We start from the raw sequence: 18,529 nt of genomic DNA on the forward strand, positions 1-18,529 counted from the left end.
CTGGATGAGCAAGTCAAAAACAAGGTGCCACAGGACTAGTACTATGGAAGATGAGAGATACTAACATTAAGATCAGATAATTTAATCACAAAGTTTCATTTGGATGTAGAGCTGCAACAATTAGTCGATTAATCGAGATTGATGGAAAATTAAACGGCAACGATTTTGATAATCAATATTTTAAACTTTTTCATTGTGAATGTTTTCTGATTTTCGTACTTCTCTTTCGTAATAAACCGATTGTCTCTGGGTGTTTGACTATGGATGGCCAAAACAAGCCATTTTGAAGAGGCTTTTTTCACACCCACATTCTGCGAAGACCCGCCCCTACCTCTGATTGGCTCTGACCCTGATATTCTTACCCTAACTCAACCATTATGCCTAAATCTAACCAATCGAACCAATGTAGGCAACGAGTACTAGCCAATCAGAGGCAGAGTAGGGCGGGTCTTCACAGAATGCGGGTGGGGAAAAAATAGGGGGAGCGATGCATTTTAAAGTAGAGCGGCGCTGTTTCAGACTATTGAACGTCCATCTCCATCACCCGGAAACACAATCATAAACGGTCATTTTCACATCACGCTCCCAACATGGCAGTGAATCTCGCAGACCTCTCTCTGCCTCAGCTAGAGGGACTGAAAACCCAACTAGATCAGGTAAATTAAACCAGTTTAATACATTTCCGCTGTGAATGTATTCTTATAAATCTATTGTATGAGACCGATGGGACTTTATGTTGCTAGCCTTAACGGTACAAACGTTAGCTGTTAAACATCCAGTCACACGGTGTGTAACGTTAGCTAAATTAATGTTGAATTGTCTCATCATTTCACGCATTTCGGTCATGTATATGTGGCTGCATTTGCCAGTAAAAAACTAATCTGGAAGAAACGGATTTGTTCGCTTGGTGATTAATCGGCTAATGTTCATGTTTTTCAGGAGATTGAGTTCTTGACATCTTCGATAGGTCAGCTCAAAGTGGTCCAGACCAAGTATGTGGAAGCTAAAGATAGTTTGAATGTCCTGAACAAAAACAATAAAGGTGAGTAACGTTACAAGACGCTGTGTGACTTCATGCCCCACCAAACCTTTACTAGACTGATTTGAATGATTAATACAGCAAACAACAATACTTTGTTCATTATGTAAGAATGGTTCATATATGGTGAATACATCTAACAAGCTGTACACAGTTCAGTCACAGTAATGTGAATAAAATAGGGCTGCAATTAACGATTATTTTCATTATTGAGTAGTTTGTCCATTATTTTCTCATTAATGACGAGTCAATAAAATGTCAGCAAATGATGAAAAATGTTGATTACTGTTTCACAAAGTCCAAAATGCAAACCTAAAATGTCTTTTTTTTTGTCCATGGCCCAAAGATACTCAGTTTACAAACATTAATCATTACAAAATGACTTAAAACAACTATTCAAAGTAGTTGGTGATTCATTTTCTGTTGATCAACTAATCAACTAATGTTTGCAGCTTCTACTCTAAGGGCTCATTGTAAATCAGAAGTTGTCAAAGGGACTTGTGTTGCAAAAAATATGCATTATGTCAATAAAGTTGTATTCTTTTCAGTTTTATTAAAATTGGTAATTTTTCTTCTCTCTCTCATACAGGAAAAGAATTACTCGTGCCTCTTACAAGTTCTGTATCCTTCTGTTTCAACCAGCTGGTCATATTTTGCCCTGTATTTGTGATGTTTGAGAACCTATGTTTTAAATGAGCTTGTGTGTCTGCATGATATATATATATATATATATGTGTGTGTGTATATACTGTATATGCATGTCCTTGACATCTCTGCCTCTCAGATGTACGTCCCTGGAACATTAAACGACGTGGAGCATGTTTTAGTGGATGTGGGGACAGGATACTATGTTGAAAAGGTAAATATATTTGCATTTGAAAGTCCAGAAACATTTAAGTCATGTACAAAATCATTTATTTCATTTAGTTTAAGTAATATAGAACCGATAACATTTTATTTATTCTCCTGTATTTGTCTGTTTGGTAGAACGTTGAGGACTCAAAGGGATTCTTCAAACGCAAAATAGACTTCCTCACAAAGCAGATAGAGAAAATTCAGCCAGCCCTTCAGGAAAAACATGCCATGAAACAAGGTGAGCCCAGCAACATAAAGCCTTTTTCTTCCTCATTGTTTTACCAAATATTTTATTGTTTTTTTTTTGTTGTTGTTGTTTTGTTTTTTTGGGGGGGGGGTTGCATAAAGGTTTGCATTACAGTGCAGTGTGCAAACGTTTAACAGTGGCACGTTTGTTTTGACTCTTTTACACTGGATTTTAAATTGAGCAATAAAGTTAAAGTTTAAGGCTTAACTTAAAGGGTTTTCACATCCGTGTGAAGTGAGTAGGCCATTGTAGCCCTTTATATACATATTCCCCTCTGGACAATGTGTTACCTATACCAATAAACATACATATGCTTGTAAATATGCAAGTTCAAAACATGCTGAAAGAGATCTGAGGGGTGTACTACGAAGTGAGATTAGTGGTTTAACGAAGTATGTTGAACATAAAGCCAGGGTTTTCAATGTCACAAAAGTGGCTCTCGTTTAACCTGGCTAGATCACCATGGTAACTTATACTGCAAACTTAACCTGCTCCGGACCAGGTTATGTTCTGAGTTTTGGTGTAAATTGGCAATAAAAAGTGCCGTCCTGTCACTAACCACCTAATTTGCTGCCAAGTCCATTTAACACTGCTGGTACTGCAGCTATTAGAACACCGATTAGAAAATTGATTTGTCTTTGTTGATCATACTTACCATTTATTTGATATGTCATATTGTATATTTGTAATGGTGCAATAGGTTAGGGTTACTTGTGGGATGGGATTTTGTTATAATATATCAAACTGTATTTCAAATAAAAAAAATTAAAAAACACTAATGAAGAAATACTTTGAACAAAAGATAAAATAAAATTGATTAGTGTATTGGTATTTATCACAGATAATAATAAAATATTAATTTCACTTTGATTTGGCCAGAACCTAAAGTATTTCTACTTGTCCTTCATTAGGGGACAGAGTCAGACTTAAATGCACTTCTTGAGTATAATGTTTAAATCTGCTGCTTCAAGTTAAAAGTTTAAGAGCTCTGGATGTGGGAGGCATGAAGAGAACATTGTGTGGTAAAATAAGTATATTAACTAATTATGAATTAGTTTTTTAATTAAAGAATTTACACGATCAGCAATTTTCTGCCAGCATTCCTCTCTCCTTATTTGCAGCAACAGCGTTGCTTTTGCCGTGATAATGTATTTATATTCTTCATAGCTCTCCATTATAATGATCTGTTCCTCCTGACTGAAGCAGGCGGCACGCGATCGGTCCATTTTGTGTGGGAAAAAGAGTCAAATGACGCGCCAGACGCCCCCTTTTATGGGGACGTGCACAGAATCTGAAGCAGAAAGCCTGAGTTAACAAAGAAAGTTCATATCCACCATCGTGATACCACTTATCTCTGATCGCAAGTTTAGGGTTTGTCGAGCCAGCTCACACAAAGAAAGCCTGGGTATGTTGAACTTGCTTCGTAGTACACCCCTCTGTAGTTCCACATAATGCGTCAGACCACAGTTTTATTAACCTTTTTATTTTTTATTACTTATTTACCTATTTATTGATTTGTTTTTTGTCAGTCTACTACAGTTACCTTTTATGGATTTTTTTTTTTTTTAAGATATTCCACAACAACCTCATTTTACACTTTGGGTAAGGACAAATATGACACACCTATTTACTGTGTATACTGTGTTCTGTCTTGCAGCTGTGATTGAAGTAATGAACGTGAAGATCCAGCAACTACAACAGAGCCAGCAGTCATCAGTTGGGACCACCAAGGCTTAATGAGAACACCTGTTTGAACTCTTCATTATTGGGGAGTTTTTGAATTTGTATGCACAAAAGAAACAACTGCTGTTGCAGGAGAGAAAAATTACCTCCACTAACCTAATGAAGTCATGCTAAATATCCGGGATTAAAGAAAAAAAAAAGATTTTGTTTCTGACTGAAGTAAGTGTAAAAACCTTGTCACCAAGAAATTCCAAGTTGGCTGTTGTCATGGTAAAGAAATCATGTGTACATGGTCAATTTTATATTAATTTAAATGGGTGTTCCATGTAGTTTGCAAAATTAAAAAGGTCATTGTGCATTCAAGGAAAATTAAAGTTTTTTTTCACTGTTATGTGTTCCACTCCCACTTTATCATTTATCAGACTTCGTGAATATTTTGACAAATGAGTTAACTGAATTGCTTCAAGACAACTATTAAGGCCCTGCACACCAACACGAGTGTTTTTCTCTTATTCTGATTAGTTAGACCTCCGCTCAGGTTGCCTGACTTACAATTTAATATCTGAATCTTTCTACCAAGATATGCTCACCATCTGGAGGCTTTTTCATTTTGTTATTTTCTTTGTTATATGTTTTTAATGCTTTAGCACTTTGAGATTCAATGTGAATGAAAGGTGCAGTACAAACTAAATGCATTATTATCATTATTAAAGGTTCAGAGCACACTAGCACAGTTTGTAACACAACTGTTTACTTGTATAAATTCCAAAATTTGTAAGACTGATGCATCTTTAGTTGAGACCTGATTCTATTCTTTAAGGTGAATATTTTACACTGTCTAAATTGATTGATGGACTTAATCAGTGAAAAACTTTGTAACATGTATTATAATCCTTTAACTGTGCTTTGTTGTTAGGATACTTTTTCGGCCCTAAATGGCTCTGCTTACCCTATTTTGACACTGTTAATGAATCCTTGTGTTTATAATTCATTTTTAAAAAATATATATGTTATCGGTGGTGTTATGATCTTACAGAAATTCACACGTTGTAATAGGATACCTAATTTCATTTAAGCAGCTCTCAAATTTTGATTTGTATCAGTTCAGACATTTTTTAATAAGTGAACACACGGTGGAAAGTAATAATTTAAAAGAAACAGTTATTGGTAATGGATTGTATCATAATTTCCATTTTTATTTCAGGTTGAAACTTCCTCCATATTACATCCAGATATTGCATGGGGTCATGTCATATCACTCCGCTTGGAGGTTACCTAACAGTGTGGAGTCACTGTTTGCTTGCAATGTCAAGTATAAATATATCAGATGTTCTACAGTATATTAATTAGCTTTGTTACATCGTTACTACAAGCGCAGGGCAGTTCTCATAAGAGCACAAGAGCATCAGCTTCACAGTCGAGTCACCTCACAGAGGTCACCGTCAGTCGTTGCTACGCTGCGTGGTTAGCGTTGCTGTTGCCGGGGAGGTAGTTAGCTGTGGAGGCGGGGTGCTGCCTGTTGGGACGGACGGACAGAGGACGCAGCTGTCACATGCTGGATGAGCGGTGCCGAGAAGTTGACTTGCGGGATGAGGAATTGAGCGGAGGAGCATAATTCATAAAATGGGAAACGTTTTTTTCTAAACAGCGAAACAGCCGTTATAGTAGACAAAGTTGTTACCTTGTCAAGTTGTGCTCCGCGCGGACGCACCGTTTGGACAGGAGCACGTTCGGCTGTTTAAACAGCAGTTACCGGGGAGACGGTAGTTAGGCGAAGAAAGCGACGACGGACTTCTGACTGCAAAGAAGTGCGTGTGGTATTTTAAGAGCTGCCTTCAAAGGAGAATAAAACCAGCAGCGGCAATTTAATCTCCCGTGAGCCGAAGAGGACATCATCATATAAGGCGAGGATCAAAGCAGCATGGTGAGTTTGGGGCCTGGAAGCGGCCACGCTAGCTAACATGCGACAACCTGTTTGCGTCGTTCCTCCCATTTCAAGCACATCCAAAACGCTTTAACCCGCTCCGGTAACTTAAACATCCAAGTTAGTTGTTAATTGGCGTTTATGCTTATGACTTTTCCGACTTTATTTACATGGGCGGTTAATTATGTCACTGTTAACGCGTCAAACCAATTAGCCAAGGATCGCAGTATAAAGTAAGGCCGGGTGTATCTGTGCTGCTAGTAAACATAAGCTAGTTAGCTAAAGTCAGGTATTTATGGTTTCGCTAACATATGGCAGACGGCGAGACAAGCCGTCCTGCAAACACGTGTTAAGGTATATGTTGAAGTGAGAGGAATAACAAGACATATTGTTCCGTAACAACTTTCAATAATCATATAATTAAATTACCTCACGGTCAATGTGCAGCAACTACTACACGTGATTAGTGTTAAATGTTAACGTTAGCCGTTACACAACTGAAGCTGAAAAGCTATCAAAGAGTTCCGTGATAAAGGTCATGGCAGTGTGCCGCGGACACGGCAGCGTTAAATAACTTTGAAAGATCAATGCAGACGGATTTAGAATTAATCAGAAACTCTCATATCAGCTGTATTTATACAGACATACATGAAACGATAGCCATTTTAACATAATCGCGCGATATAAGTTGCATGGGCACGTCGCCGCCATGTGCTCTTTTCTTCCTGACCCTCAAAATAACGTTTCTGTGCTGCACCGCTAACCTGGGGTCGCTGAATTGTCACTAAATTGTGGGTAGCGGACATGATTGTCTGAATGGTTGTAAGACTTCGATCCATTCATTGGTTTAGCTTCAATGACTGAAGCAAACTCGATGGTTTTTGCAATGGATGACAGGTCAAAATGCTTTGCTGAAGTCACGCTGGAGCTCAGAGGCGGACCCGCGCCATGTATGGGTACATGTGATCGTTATGTGAGGCGGGGGTAGCAGTGATGAGGGAGCCAATGACAACGCGACTCATTGTGTGTCAGTGTGTGTGTGAGTGTGAGTGTGAGTGTGTGTGAGTACTCAGGCCTCGCAAAGACGGAAAACTGGATTAGAGGATCTCTGGTGAACTAGCCTCATTCATTGGATTGGCTCTGATATATTTGGATAAGGGAGTTACTTCTGAATGTTGCGGGGGCGTAATACTGTTTATTCTCAGGTGTGATCCGTGTATGTCTTTACACTATATTTATGTTTTTTTTAATTGCATGCTGATCTTTTCCAGAATTACCACCAGGATTTTTAGTTTTTTAAACATCTATTACATCAGGGGGGAAAATGCCTTTATCAATACATTTAAATTATTAAGGATAGATGTTTTGCTAGAAGCAGGATTTGAATTGTTGAGTGACTGATGCTTATCAAATGATCTTGTTTGAAGGCTGGACAACATTACCTGCGGTAATGGAAAGCTTGCATATCAGCAGTCATTTGGTAGAGTTTGATGGTATTTGATGATTTGTTCTATGTAGCGGGAATGTGATGCGCTACTATTTGAGCTTCTTTTACCATTTGTAATTTGACTGCAAAACTGTTTCAGTATTTCATGTGTTTCAAATCTTTCAACTGCAAAATTTCAGCAGCAAGCACGTACATATTCTTCAGAAGATGTGGCATTTTCTGTTTTTCCTGTGTAGACTGTGTCTGTGTAATTTGACATGGTAGTAGTAGACTTTGGCAACCAAAAACAGTTTTGAATACTGATTTCTTCAAATGACTCATATCAAGAATGAAATCAGTTGCAAGACAGGCAACTCATACTTCCACAGTTTGACTTTTCACATTACATCCCATCATGTAAAGGTGCAAAGTTTCAAAACAAGACAATGATCAAATAACTGCACTGATGTGTTTCCTGTAACATACTGTATTGGGCGTGTACCCAAAGTATTTTTTATCACTCACAGTATATTCTGTTAATCATGCAGGTTACCACAAAGGGAGCAGGTCTGAACCCTAACGCCAAAGTGTGGCAGGAGATCCCTGCCCACCAGAATGACATCCCAGATGGGACAGACAATTCTTCTTGGCTCCAAACCTACCCTCCGTCTGCTGAGATGACTGAAGGTATGACTTCATCACTTCTGTGTGTCTTAGTGTTTTCTAACTCTTTAACATCTAGGTTATAGATTATAGGTGGCTGATTATCTCCATCTGTTGTTCGCAAAAATGCTTCATTAATCTAGACCAATCCCTTGTCTCTCCTGCACTGATAAAGCACTAAAGCCAAAGAAAATAAAGTATGGGGATAGGTCTGTCTGTGTGACACGTATAGGCGTGTGTAGCATTTACAGAATATTACCAGGATTGTAACTCTTGTTCTCAGGGTTATGCAATAAATACAAAGCATGAGAAAGCTTGTTGTTAAGAGCATTGTATGTCGTTGTCTAAACATGATGGGTATTTCACAACCGTTTTGTTACTGCTTGTCTCCTGTCTTAGGTTATTCAGATGGTTCGTCTTCAGGGGGTAAAGAATGTGACACGGCATATCCTGACACCACTACTGACTACACCTATGTACCTACAGAAGGCGTTGTCAATGGTGTAGACCAAACTGACTTAGGCTATATAGTCTTTGACTCCCAGTGCGAGTCACCCATAGATGGTGATGCTTCAAAGGAACAACCGATGTCTGAGGAGAGCCTTAGAGAGTCTTTGAAGAAACAGCTTGAGTTCTGTTTTTCTAGGTGAGTAGTATAACCTTGTGGATGTTCTCTCAATGTAGTGTGTTCTGAAGTGTGCTTATTTAGAGTCATTGATTGCTGACTGAAGACTGTTTTGATTCAGTTTGATTTATTCAAGTTGACAATTTGATACACGAGTGATTTTCTTTGTTGATTCAATTCTGGAAACCATGATTCAGTTCAGTTATAATTAGCCTAACTTAAGGGTCCGTTTTAAACTTTTTTTTATCTTGTGTAAAAAATTATTATAATATAAGACACAAATTGTAAATAAACACAATTGTGAATGAACACAATTTACAATTGATGCACTAAACAAATTAATCAGTAAACTTATTACAGTGGCATATGGTGGGAGGACTTTGAATGTAAAGGTCTGAAGCAAATGCTTTATTATGAATGGAGGAATTGATGTATAATATCTTGTTTTCCACCTAGTTCTTATGTTGTAAGATGGAAATCTTCAAAAATTTGAATGTTGTGGGAAATGTGTTTAAAGATTTTGTATGATGTTTACATTCAGTTTTGTTTTGGGCGTTTCCAGAGAAAACTTATCGAAGGACCTGTACCTGATATCCCAGATGGACAGCGATCAATTTGTTCCCATCTGGACTATCGCTTGCATGGAGGACATCAAAGCTCTCACCACTGACATGGACCTCATTCTGGATGTACTGCGAGGTACCAGTGCTGCTGTCACATGTTTGAACTTTAAAACATAAGTGGAATGGGGGTTTTTTGTTGTTGTTGTTGTTGTGTGCAATCATGTTTCTTAGTGATTGGTCTCCTACAGCTGTTAATTGTGGAGGCTTCCTGTCCCAGCTGAATTAGTGACCACCTTCACTTAGATTATAGGAAATTAAAATACTGAATGATTATTTCAAACATTAAAACTATACACGTACTATGTGAGGCTATTGTTTAGAGTGTCACCAAGTTAACTGCTCACACAGAAGACATGATAAGAATCAGTAAGAAATAAAAGCGTGTGTCGCTGCTAAGATCCCCACAACATGATGTTGCCACTACAGTGTTTCTGCTGATGTGCAGTGTTTTGTTTTTTTTTCCAGCCATTGTGTCTGTGTAAAGTGTAGGGCATGTTCTTGCCTGCGATGCTCACTGCTTCTGCAAAAAAAAAAAAAATTCCCAGCCAATTTGTCACATTTGCACTATGGTTATCAAAAATAACTGACACAAACAACTTCAAAGGTAACATGCTGCAGGTGTATGGCAGAGAGAAAGAGGCGCATTCTGAAACGACAAACTTTATAGTTGTATGAGGTGCCCTCAAGCTACTTCCAGCCAAGGAAGACACTCACATATAGGTTGTGTCTTTGTTACAGCGTCTCCCATGGTGCAAGTTGATGAAACTGGTGAGAAGGTTCGGCCAAATCACAGTCGCTGCATCATTATTCTGAGAGAGGTGCCAGAGACGACGCCAGTTGAGGTAAATAAAAACACCATACTGCAAATTAAGCACAGTCCTCCACAACATTCACCCATCTCACTGTACAGTCAATCCTCCGAACAAGAAATCAGTAATAAAAATTACAACAAATTAAGTTATTGCGGTGAGTATATCATGAGTCATAGATTGCTTATTCTCATAAAACCTGCAGGGTGGCCTGATGGAAGATATGTATGAGTTCAGTGTGTAATATGTGCCTTGCATCTCTTTCACAGGAAGTGGAGGCTCTTTTTAAGAGTGAAAACTGTCCAAAAGTGTTAAGTGCTGAATTTGCACACAACAGCAACTGGTACATAACATTTCAGTCCGATATGGATGCACTACAGGTATGTGTCCTCATAAATAACTGTGTGGCTTTGTATAAGTAATTGTTGTGAGAATTAGTTATTCGTTTTATGACAGTTTTAGTATATAATGATATAAGATTACAATGCAGTATGGTTTTGGTTTAAATGTTTGTTTTCTATTAGTTACTCATTGGATGTGGTTGGCATTTTCATTGCTCCTGTTTGGTTTTCTTTAAAGCCAAAGATAACTTTCATAACCTCAGTGTGGGTGATCTGACTTTAATAGCTCATGATTACAATGGTCTGTTCTCTTTGTTAAATGCATTATTGTAGGAGCAGTTGCCCTCAAGAAATTCTGCAACTTATTACAGCAATTTCATCCTCTTAATGTGTAACTCACAAGCTTATAGTTGTAAAGTACTGATCATTATACTAGTGCTCTAGGAGTGAGAGGGGAAGAAGGCATTTACTTTTTAAATGAAAATGTTACAACACAGATTTTAGTTTTGTTAATATTTGGTTCTTGTCTTTTCTGTCCTCAGGCTTACAGATACCTAAGAGAGGAAGTGAAAACATTCCAGGGAAAACCAATTATGGTGAGTTCAGTCATTGAAATGCATAAACAATGATTGACTTTATTGAGAATGCTACAAAGTTTTATTCTCGTATTGGGTCATTGCTCACTAGACACTTGCATGGGGCTCAGCAAGCCTTGTGTTACACAAGACTAGTTGTGCTGTCAGCTGTCACGTCATTACTCTCTGGGCTAGGATTGTTTGGCTAAGCCATAGCCTCGGCAGTGACCTTGGGATTTGTGTGTACCAAGACTCGATAAGCAAGGAGTAAATCCAGTGGTCTCTGCTCCAGTGTTTGCAGATACAGTTCTGGCTGACAGTTTGATTGCCCTCCTTATCATAGTGTGACATTTACCTTTTGCGTTTCAGCTGGACTTTGATTTGACCTTGTGTTCCCTGTGTTTATCCTTGACGTATTAATGGTCCTGTGTGAACCCCAGTGATGATCAGTATCGCGCTTGGAAGGACCCATATGCACTGTGTCTGGCTGGGAGGAACTTTTTTATCTGTAGCTCTCTCTTCACAAATCTACTGTATCTCTGCTGCTTCTCCTCTTTATCTCTACTCTTCCTCATTCTCTCCCCCCCCCCGCCACTCCCTCTCCACCCCCCCTCTAGTCAGGGCAGTGTTTTATGGCCTAATGACCGTGAGATTATGAGATCTGAGGGGACTAAGGGACAATAGACTAGAGCTGCAATGTTACCCATCACAGGTACAGCAGAGGCTTCATGTCTTTACAAAAACAAATGTCTAATTCTGTCCTGTCCTTCATTTTCCCCCCAGGCCCGCATTAAGGCCATTAACACATTCTTTGGTAAGAACAGCTTCCGCAGTGTGGACTTGAGTGCATACAATCAGCACACCCAGCCACAGGCTCCGTATGGCTCCCACGTCTACATGCAGCAGATGTACAGCCCGCAGCAGCAGTACCCTGTGTACCCAGTGGTGTCTCCCTCCTGGAACCCTTCACTCATGCCTTACTTTGAAACACCTCTGGTGAGAACCTGTTGGAGTCACAATGTGTATTACAAAAAGTTACCAAGTTTTTTTTTTGTTTGTTTTTTTTTCTGGATCAGTTGTGTGTAAACTGTTTCCCTTTCTGCCTTTGTGATATTCAGGCACCTTTCCCCAACAGTGGATTCATAAACGGTTACAACGGTCCTGGAAACTACAAAGCAAACTCAAACTCCACCAACACCCATCGACCAAGAAGCCGGTAGGTGCAGGTCACGCATGACAACACTACTCTCTGATTGACAGTAATGCTTTCCAGTTATAATCAATTTTTTCTTCATGAACTCAATCACGTTTGGTGCTTATATTCAAGGATATTGATTTGTTGCTTCCCCTCTCACAATCTCTACCTTATTGCAGAAAGATTCAATGATGTGATTAATTTCATATAATCAACTCACAAATGTTCTTGCCATAATATTTAGCATGTACTGTATAAGGCCATTGCACTTAAAAGCCACTGAAAATTGATCTTGGTAATACATTTAAGGTGTTAAAGTTGCACTTCTTTGGATATGGGTGTTTGTTTGAAGATTAGGGTTTGGTTGATTTCTGGTTTTGCCGGCCCAGTGTATGACCTTAAACCGGTTTGACTTTATGCGAACCAACTGAACCGGCATTTGTTATTATGAGACATCTAAGCATCTCACACGGAGGCTCTGACACCGCCAGGGTCAGCTGCTGCTGTCCTCCCAGCTGGATGACATAGACTAGCTGGAGGAGGTAGGCTGACCTGGGCTAACAGTGCAAATCTCTCCTATAACCTATAAACCCAGCCAGGCTGTTTACAACTTCCAGCAGTCTGAGAGCAGCTTGTGTTTTGAAAACAACCCGCAGATACAAAGGGACGCAACAGATCAATTTAATTAACCAGCCTGCATGGCGGCTAGCAGCTAGTTAGCATGTCTAGCATTGTTAGCATAGCATAGCCATGCTGTGCTGTACACACAGCACCCTAGCACAAGAAGAAAAGTTGAGTTGAATTGTTGTTGTGAGAAATAAAAACACAATGTGTCACTCAATTGTCATGGGCTCTCGTTATGTTCCACTTGAGAGCGGCTGAATCACGTGTGACATCAAGTGGTAAAATTCGGTATTACTGGTCCGGTATATTCAAACTGGTTTGAAGATTTTTACATCGGCCCAACCCTAGTCCACATGTTAGGAAGAAATAGAGTAATTTTACATTTTAAAAAACGTAAAGCAAGTTCTTTTAGAAAAACTATGCACTTGGCCTGTGCCAGTCATTTACCTTTTTTGTAGAGGCATAAAAAACAACAATGCATCAGTGCTGCCAATTCTGTTCAGTTCTGATTCTTTTGCCTGAGTGTCATCATGAGTTTCTTTTTATACTTGCACAACTGTAAAATATCAACAATCTCTTTTTTGTGTGGTAAAGCTGACGGTCAGTAGTTTCTGAAATGTGTGTCCCTTGTGTGTTCCCAGAAACCATGTAAAGGGTCACCCGAGGCCTGTTGATGTGCCTCCCTCTTCTTCTTTGGCTCCGGGAACCCTGATGGATGGCCTCTCGGGTCCCTTGAGTCCACAGCCCCTCCAGACATCAGGGACACTGTCTGGCACCACTTCAGAGCCAGTCAGTCTGCTGTCCCTCAGCCTTAAAGACTCTTCTCCACAGACCGCCGTACACAGTGGAGATCTGATCATGAATGGACGGGCCAGGTGGGTGAAAGTCATCCTGCTTATTTATACTATTGAGGTGAAGATTTCCTACCCTAATGTGACAGGCTGATACATATTGAGGGTCAAACTCTTTGTCAAAGCTCTATTGCCAAGATGTTGCATGGTTAGTGGAAACAACTAGGGAATCAGACTCATTTGTTTTTTGGCTTTTCCAGAGAAATGCAAGCCATTGTATTCTTTGAGGGTTTTTTTTGTTTGTTTGTTTGTTTTAACATGGAAAGGTTCATTTTTACAAGATTTTTTTTAATGAAAATGATCTGTCTTTATTCCAGGAGAGGTAACCACAGAGGCATGAGGAGGAAAAGAGAAGATGAACATAACACAGTCAGCATATTTCCTTTTTTTCTTTCTTTTTTTTTTTTTCAAACATATTACGTGTGATTTTCCATTAAAAAATGTGCGTCTCCACTTACCTTGTCAGTTCAAAAGGTTGTCTCAGTGTAATTCTCTGTGTGCAGGAACCTTTCTTATATAAGCTTGACCTTTACTGACATGAAAATTGCAGAGGCCTGTTCCTGTGATGGAGGTCAAGGTACCACCTCCACCAAAGTTTGACCTGGCAGCTTCCAATTTTCCTCCATTGCCGGGGTGTGTGGTCAGCATTCGAGGAGAAACTACACCAGAGATGCGCCTTTCTGATGTCGTACGTGGCCTAAAAGTGACCAACAAGGTATACAACGTCCTGTTCTCTCTGATACAAGTACCTTCTGCTCTGAAGATCCTGTAAACAGCATCTAAGTTACAGTTCTATAAATGCACATCATATTTTAACTTTTTGTTTTAGTCTGTGAGCCAAGAGGTTAACGAGAAACACGCAAGCATCTCAGAAGATCCTGTGAGCGTGCCTGATCCTGTGACCCCAGAGGTGAAACCTAGTCCTGTGACACCACTAACAGTGGAACCACCAGTGGTCTCAAGGTAAAGTTTACTTCAAGCTAATGACATGTCTGTGAACAACAAGGGCATACACAAGGAAAATGACACATACTTTTCCTTCTTTCGATTCAGTGTTTCTCCTCCAGTAAAGGAAGTGGAGAAGACTGAACCTCCTGTTCCAAAGGCAAAAATCTCCTCGTCCGTGGAGGCCGTCTCTCCGACAGCTGCAGAAGACGCTCCCCCTATCTGCACCCAGTCTGTATCTACAGATGCACCTCCTCCATCTCCCACCTCAGAACAGGTAAGGCTCTCCTGGACCATATTACCTCACAGCAACATCAAGACAGCAACACATATGTGATAACTACGATTTGCTAGAACATAAAAGACACAAAGTATTAATATAAAACGCCTATGAAATTGAAAGATTCCACTAATTACATCTATCATATCACGTATCAACTATGCATTACCTGTTGACTTGGCTTCTAATTGTAGCCCAGAGTCACTGCAGAAAAATCCAAGTTAAGTATGTTAATGATGGAGTGTTTTTCACAGGGCATTTTGATATTTTGGATCATATGGTCTCCAGATAGGCACAATCTTTTGTGTTAATTATTCATGTGGTGAAATTCTTGTTTCTTGATCGTTAATTGTACTTTTTTTTTTTTTTAATTCCTGCCCATTATTCTCTAACCAGGGGCAAAGAAAGCTCAGCTATGCAGAGGTATGCCAGCGGCTGGCGAAGGAGCCACCACCAGCACAGACGCCTTCTCCCTCCCCTCCTGCCTCTGTAGCCAGCCAACCCTTGCAAGAGCTCAAGGTCAACAGGGTCGAGGAGCCTCGGCCCAACTCCAGGCGCACTACAGAGAAACCAGAGAAACCTGGAGACAGCCGCCCTCCTCGTCAACCCTTGCGCTCCTTCCGTGGGCCGAACGGTTCAGGCAGAGTTGGAGGCGCAGGGCTGAAGATTCGGGAGCATCAGAGAGGGCTGAATACCGGCAAACAGTTTTCCCCTCAGCGGGGAGCCAGACGGAGTGGCAAAGAACAGAACATTCCCCCAAGGTCACCAAAATAATTCAAGAAAAAGGAGCCCATAAAACATGAACTAAGACAGAAATAAAAATAAATATATATGTAAATATATAATGTATGTGTATATAGACAGATGAATATATTTCATTTGACAGACTTTGTCAAATAACTTCTTTACTTTGACATGGAATCTTTTGGAAAGACTGCAAATAGAAATCCAAACCAACCAATAGTCAATAGGCACACTTGATTTTGTTCTGAGAATTCAGTCTTTGCTTTTCATTTTCACTAATTTGTTAAGCATTGGATTTTTTTTTTTTTTTTTTTTTTTTTTTGAATGGAAGACAGTGACTCAGTAGTAGATTTTTACTACAGAAGCGTTGAGTGTTGATGGGTAAAAATGTTGAAGATATTTTTATGACAAGGGAATCTTACCGTAGAATGGATCCTGGGGAATACTACATTATGAGTTGAGAATATCACATCATATAACCGTAATTATTGACTGTTTTTGGCAGTAGATGTCTGCGTGTTGCAGATATTGGATCAACATTGCTGATATTTGAAAAATACCCCTGTAGTATTAACAGAGTAGTTCTGTTTGTCATTTTAACCCTGTGCAGATCAGTGTCCCCTTGTGATCACAGCAGAGCAGGCGTCCTCATCAGAGTAGAAGTTGTCGGCCACATAACTTCGTTACCAAGAGTTACCGCTTGTAAACATGTAAACCTTGTTCTATCAGAAGTCCACTGATAATGTTTGTGCATCTCACAAAGCAAGATTAATACATTAACCCACTGACTTTGATGTCAGTCCTGGCTTTCGGTCTCACAAAACAGGCTCATTTTGAACTGAGATAGATCACCATGATAACTTGTGGTGTACAGCTTTAACCTGCTCCAGAATAGAAATCTTTCACATCTTGATCAAAGTAGCTGTTTAATAGTTGAGGCCATGGCAACTGTCTCCACTCAATTTGGTGACACTGATTGCATGCACTATGTTTTTGATTGGATACCTGAGGCTTCAGATGAATGTAGTCCTTTTGTTGCAAAACCACTCTTGAGCTTGACTTTGTAAATGTCAATGTGGTAGCTTTGATCTGGGATATTAGTGTATTGGTTATTTTGCTGTAATAGCTGTCTTTAAATTTTATTTTCTATCTGAAGTTCTTTAATTTCATGAGATGTGTAATATTTGTAAATAGGTGTGTTGAGAGACGGATCACTAACAAGTATCTTTTGGATCTACCGATATTCAGTGAGTTGGATACTGATCTGTACAGCCATTCATGGTTCAACAGTGTGCAGCACATTTAGTGCAATTTGAAATGAACTATCCTTTGATCTCAAGGCTTTTAGTCATTATGGAGTTTTGAAAATGGAAAGGTGTTTTAACAGAATTACTTATTTGTGCTTAAATGTTTCATTTTTGTGTTTTCATTTCATCTAAATAGTTTGTGGTGTTGCAAGTGGAAATCAGCAAAAGATAAATGAAGATAAAGAATTACAGATTTTCAGGATTGGGTGCATAAAACCTTTCGCCTTAGATCAGTGTTCTGAGTCCTCTGCTTTTAGGGAATATGCTTCGGTGTACAGTATTTTGTGTCTTGAAATCAGTAGTTCAGGTGTTTCTTGTGTATATGTGTGGTTGTCTTTACGGTGTAAACTTGTGTGCAAGAAAGAATGAGATTGCTTCTGCATCAGACTACATGAAACTATCATCACAAACCAAACTTCCAGTGCCTTATCAGTGTTTCATTCCATTATTTAGAGAGCAAGAAGTCTTCACACATCAATTTGTTACACTGAACAAGGCTGGTTTGTTGTCAAAACTCAATTATCAGTTTGTATCTCCGTATTGTAAACCTCACCCTTTAGGTGCATCTGTGGGGCTGGTTGGAATGAGGCTGAATGTGTTTTTGCATGCTTGCGTGTCCTTTGTTATGTGCGTATGATGCAGTTTATTTCTTTATCCTGTCAATGCAATTTCAGATCATCAAAATCCTGCTTATAATTGTCACAATCAAACATAGGTTTGCAAATTTCAGCCAAGTACACACTGGTTTATCAAGTGAATATTTTATTACTGAGCCTGATGTATGAAAATAAAGATTTATTTTTAAACATTCTTGTCTTCTGTTTGTGTATATTGACACGTTTTTGTATCTGATGCTATCGCGGTTTCACACACAGTACATGTGAATAAGTTATCAGACATCTCAGAAGTGTGACCTGTTGATTTTATTAAAATTAAACCTGGTGTTTGTTCCCTGTAGTATCTGACAAGTGAGCGGGCCAGTGACAGATACGGATAATGTAAATGTTCTACCATGCAACACTGAATAGGATTTTTACGTCACATCTGCAGAATAATCCTCCGGAAATAATCATGGGTATTACATCATTTTTGTAGGCATCTTTGATTTAGAACATTTGATGAGAGTTTTAAGGATATTTCATTGATGCGTGACACTAACACAGCTGAGCGGGATTTATGTAGTTATGAAATAAAGGTGGTATATTCACACAAAAATCAGAGGATGTGTAAAATTCAGTTTAATCAGTGGATGCAGAAGTGTTTTGTTGTTTTTTTCCCCATCACTTTATTTATACAAAATGTCACAACTTGACATCACTTTCAATTTTGTCGATACAGTCAACATGGTCACAGGACAAAGGGCAAAAGTAATAATAAATAAATAAATGAAAACATAACAGAAAAGGTAGGCAATAAAATCAGATTTCTTTAAAGATTCTTGGAGCATACTAACTGATGTGCACACTTCTTATTGTTTATGAGTTGGATAAACTCAAAATACTTTCTAAATTCAATCATGAAAAGTTCAAATGATGGGTGAGAACTTGGATTTATGTATGTGTAATTTTCCCAGTAAAATGAATAAATTGAAAGTCTGCTGAACTTTCTGGCTTTGTTTTTTTTAGTCACATCCGTGACTTCCAGTTTAATTGAATGGTTGGTTTGAGTGTCAAAGTCATCTTCAGTGTTTTTCCTGAATCCTGATGTGTCCTGACGTTCATAAAATAGATGTTTAGTTGTTTCTTCTTCATTTTTACAAAAATCACATTTGTC

The 18,529-nt window shown here is 39.0% G+C and overlaps 2 protein-coding genes across 3 annotated transcripts; both read left to right on the forward strand.

Moving 5' to 3' along the window:
- The first annotated feature begins 505 nt into the window (after positions 1-505).
- pfdn5 (prefoldin 5) lies at positions 506-4,215 on the forward strand. Its single transcript, XM_067587532.1, has 6 exons — positions 506-656; positions 940-1,042; positions 1,629-1,660; positions 1,824-1,898; positions 2,027-2,132; positions 3,799-4,215. The coding sequence occupies exons 1-6, from the start codon at positions 591-593 to the stop codon at positions 3,876-3,878; spliced, it is 462 nt and encodes a 153-aa protein (XP_067443633.1). The 5' UTR covers positions 506-590; the 3' UTR covers positions 3,879-4,215.
- Positions 4,216-5,204: 989 nt separating this feature from the next.
- larp4ab (La ribonucleoprotein 4Ab) lies at positions 5,205-17,564 on the forward strand. Of its 2 annotated transcripts, none has more exons than XM_067587531.1 (15): positions 5,205-5,748; positions 7,723-7,861; positions 8,237-8,483; positions 9,025-9,161; positions 9,824-9,927; positions 10,164-10,274; positions 10,778-10,831; positions 11,594-11,806; positions 11,929-12,026; positions 13,271-13,504; positions 13,798-13,849; positions 14,031-14,195; positions 14,310-14,443; positions 14,534-14,702; positions 15,102-17,564. In XM_067587531.1, exons 1-15 carry the CDS (start codon positions 5,746-5,748, stop codon positions 15,477-15,479), a joined length of 2,238 nt encoding a protein of 745 aa, XP_067443632.1. In that variant the 5' UTR covers positions 5,205-5,745; the 3' UTR covers positions 15,480-17,564. The 2 variants fall into 2 exon arrangements, with proteins under 2 accessions (XP_067443632.1, XP_067443631.1); XM_067587530.1 differs by lacking the exon at positions 5,205-5,748 and adding an exon at positions 6,826-6,953.
- The last annotated feature ends 965 nt before the right edge of the window (positions 17,565-18,529 follow it).

This window comes from Thunnus thynnus, chromosome 4 (genome assembly GCF_963924715.1).
Source record: "Thunnus thynnus chromosome 4, fThuThy2.1, whole genome shotgun sequence".
Lineage (NCBI taxonomy): Eukaryota > Metazoa > Chordata > Actinopteri > Scombriformes > Scombridae > Thunnus > Thunnus thynnus.

Bases quoted from the DNA above. Each gene is read 5' to 3' on its own strand.
- larp4ab (XM_067587530.1), top strand. From the start codon at position 6,921: ATGTTGCGGGGGCGTAATACTGTTTATTCTCAG. The intron at 8,484-9,024 runs GTGAGTAGTATA...GGGCGTTTCCAG, and splicing joins CTTGAGTTCTGTTTTTCTAG to AGAAAACTTATCGAAGGACC. The intron at 12,027-13,270 runs GTAGGTGCAGGT...GTGTGTTCCCAG, and splicing joins ACCCATCGACCAAGAAGCCG to AAACCATGTAAAGGGTCACC.
- pfdn5 (XM_067587532.1), top strand. From the start codon at position 591: ATGGCAGTGAATCTCGCAGACCTCTCTCTGCCTCAGCTAGAGGGACTG. The intron at 1,043-1,628 runs GTGAGTAACGTT...TCTCTCATACAG, and splicing joins CCTGAACAAAAACAATAAAG to GAAAAGAATTACTCGTGCCT. The intron at 2,133-3,798 runs GTGAGCCCAGCA...TCTGTCTTGCAG, and splicing joins AAAACATGCCATGAAACAAG to CTGTGATTGAAGTAATGAAC.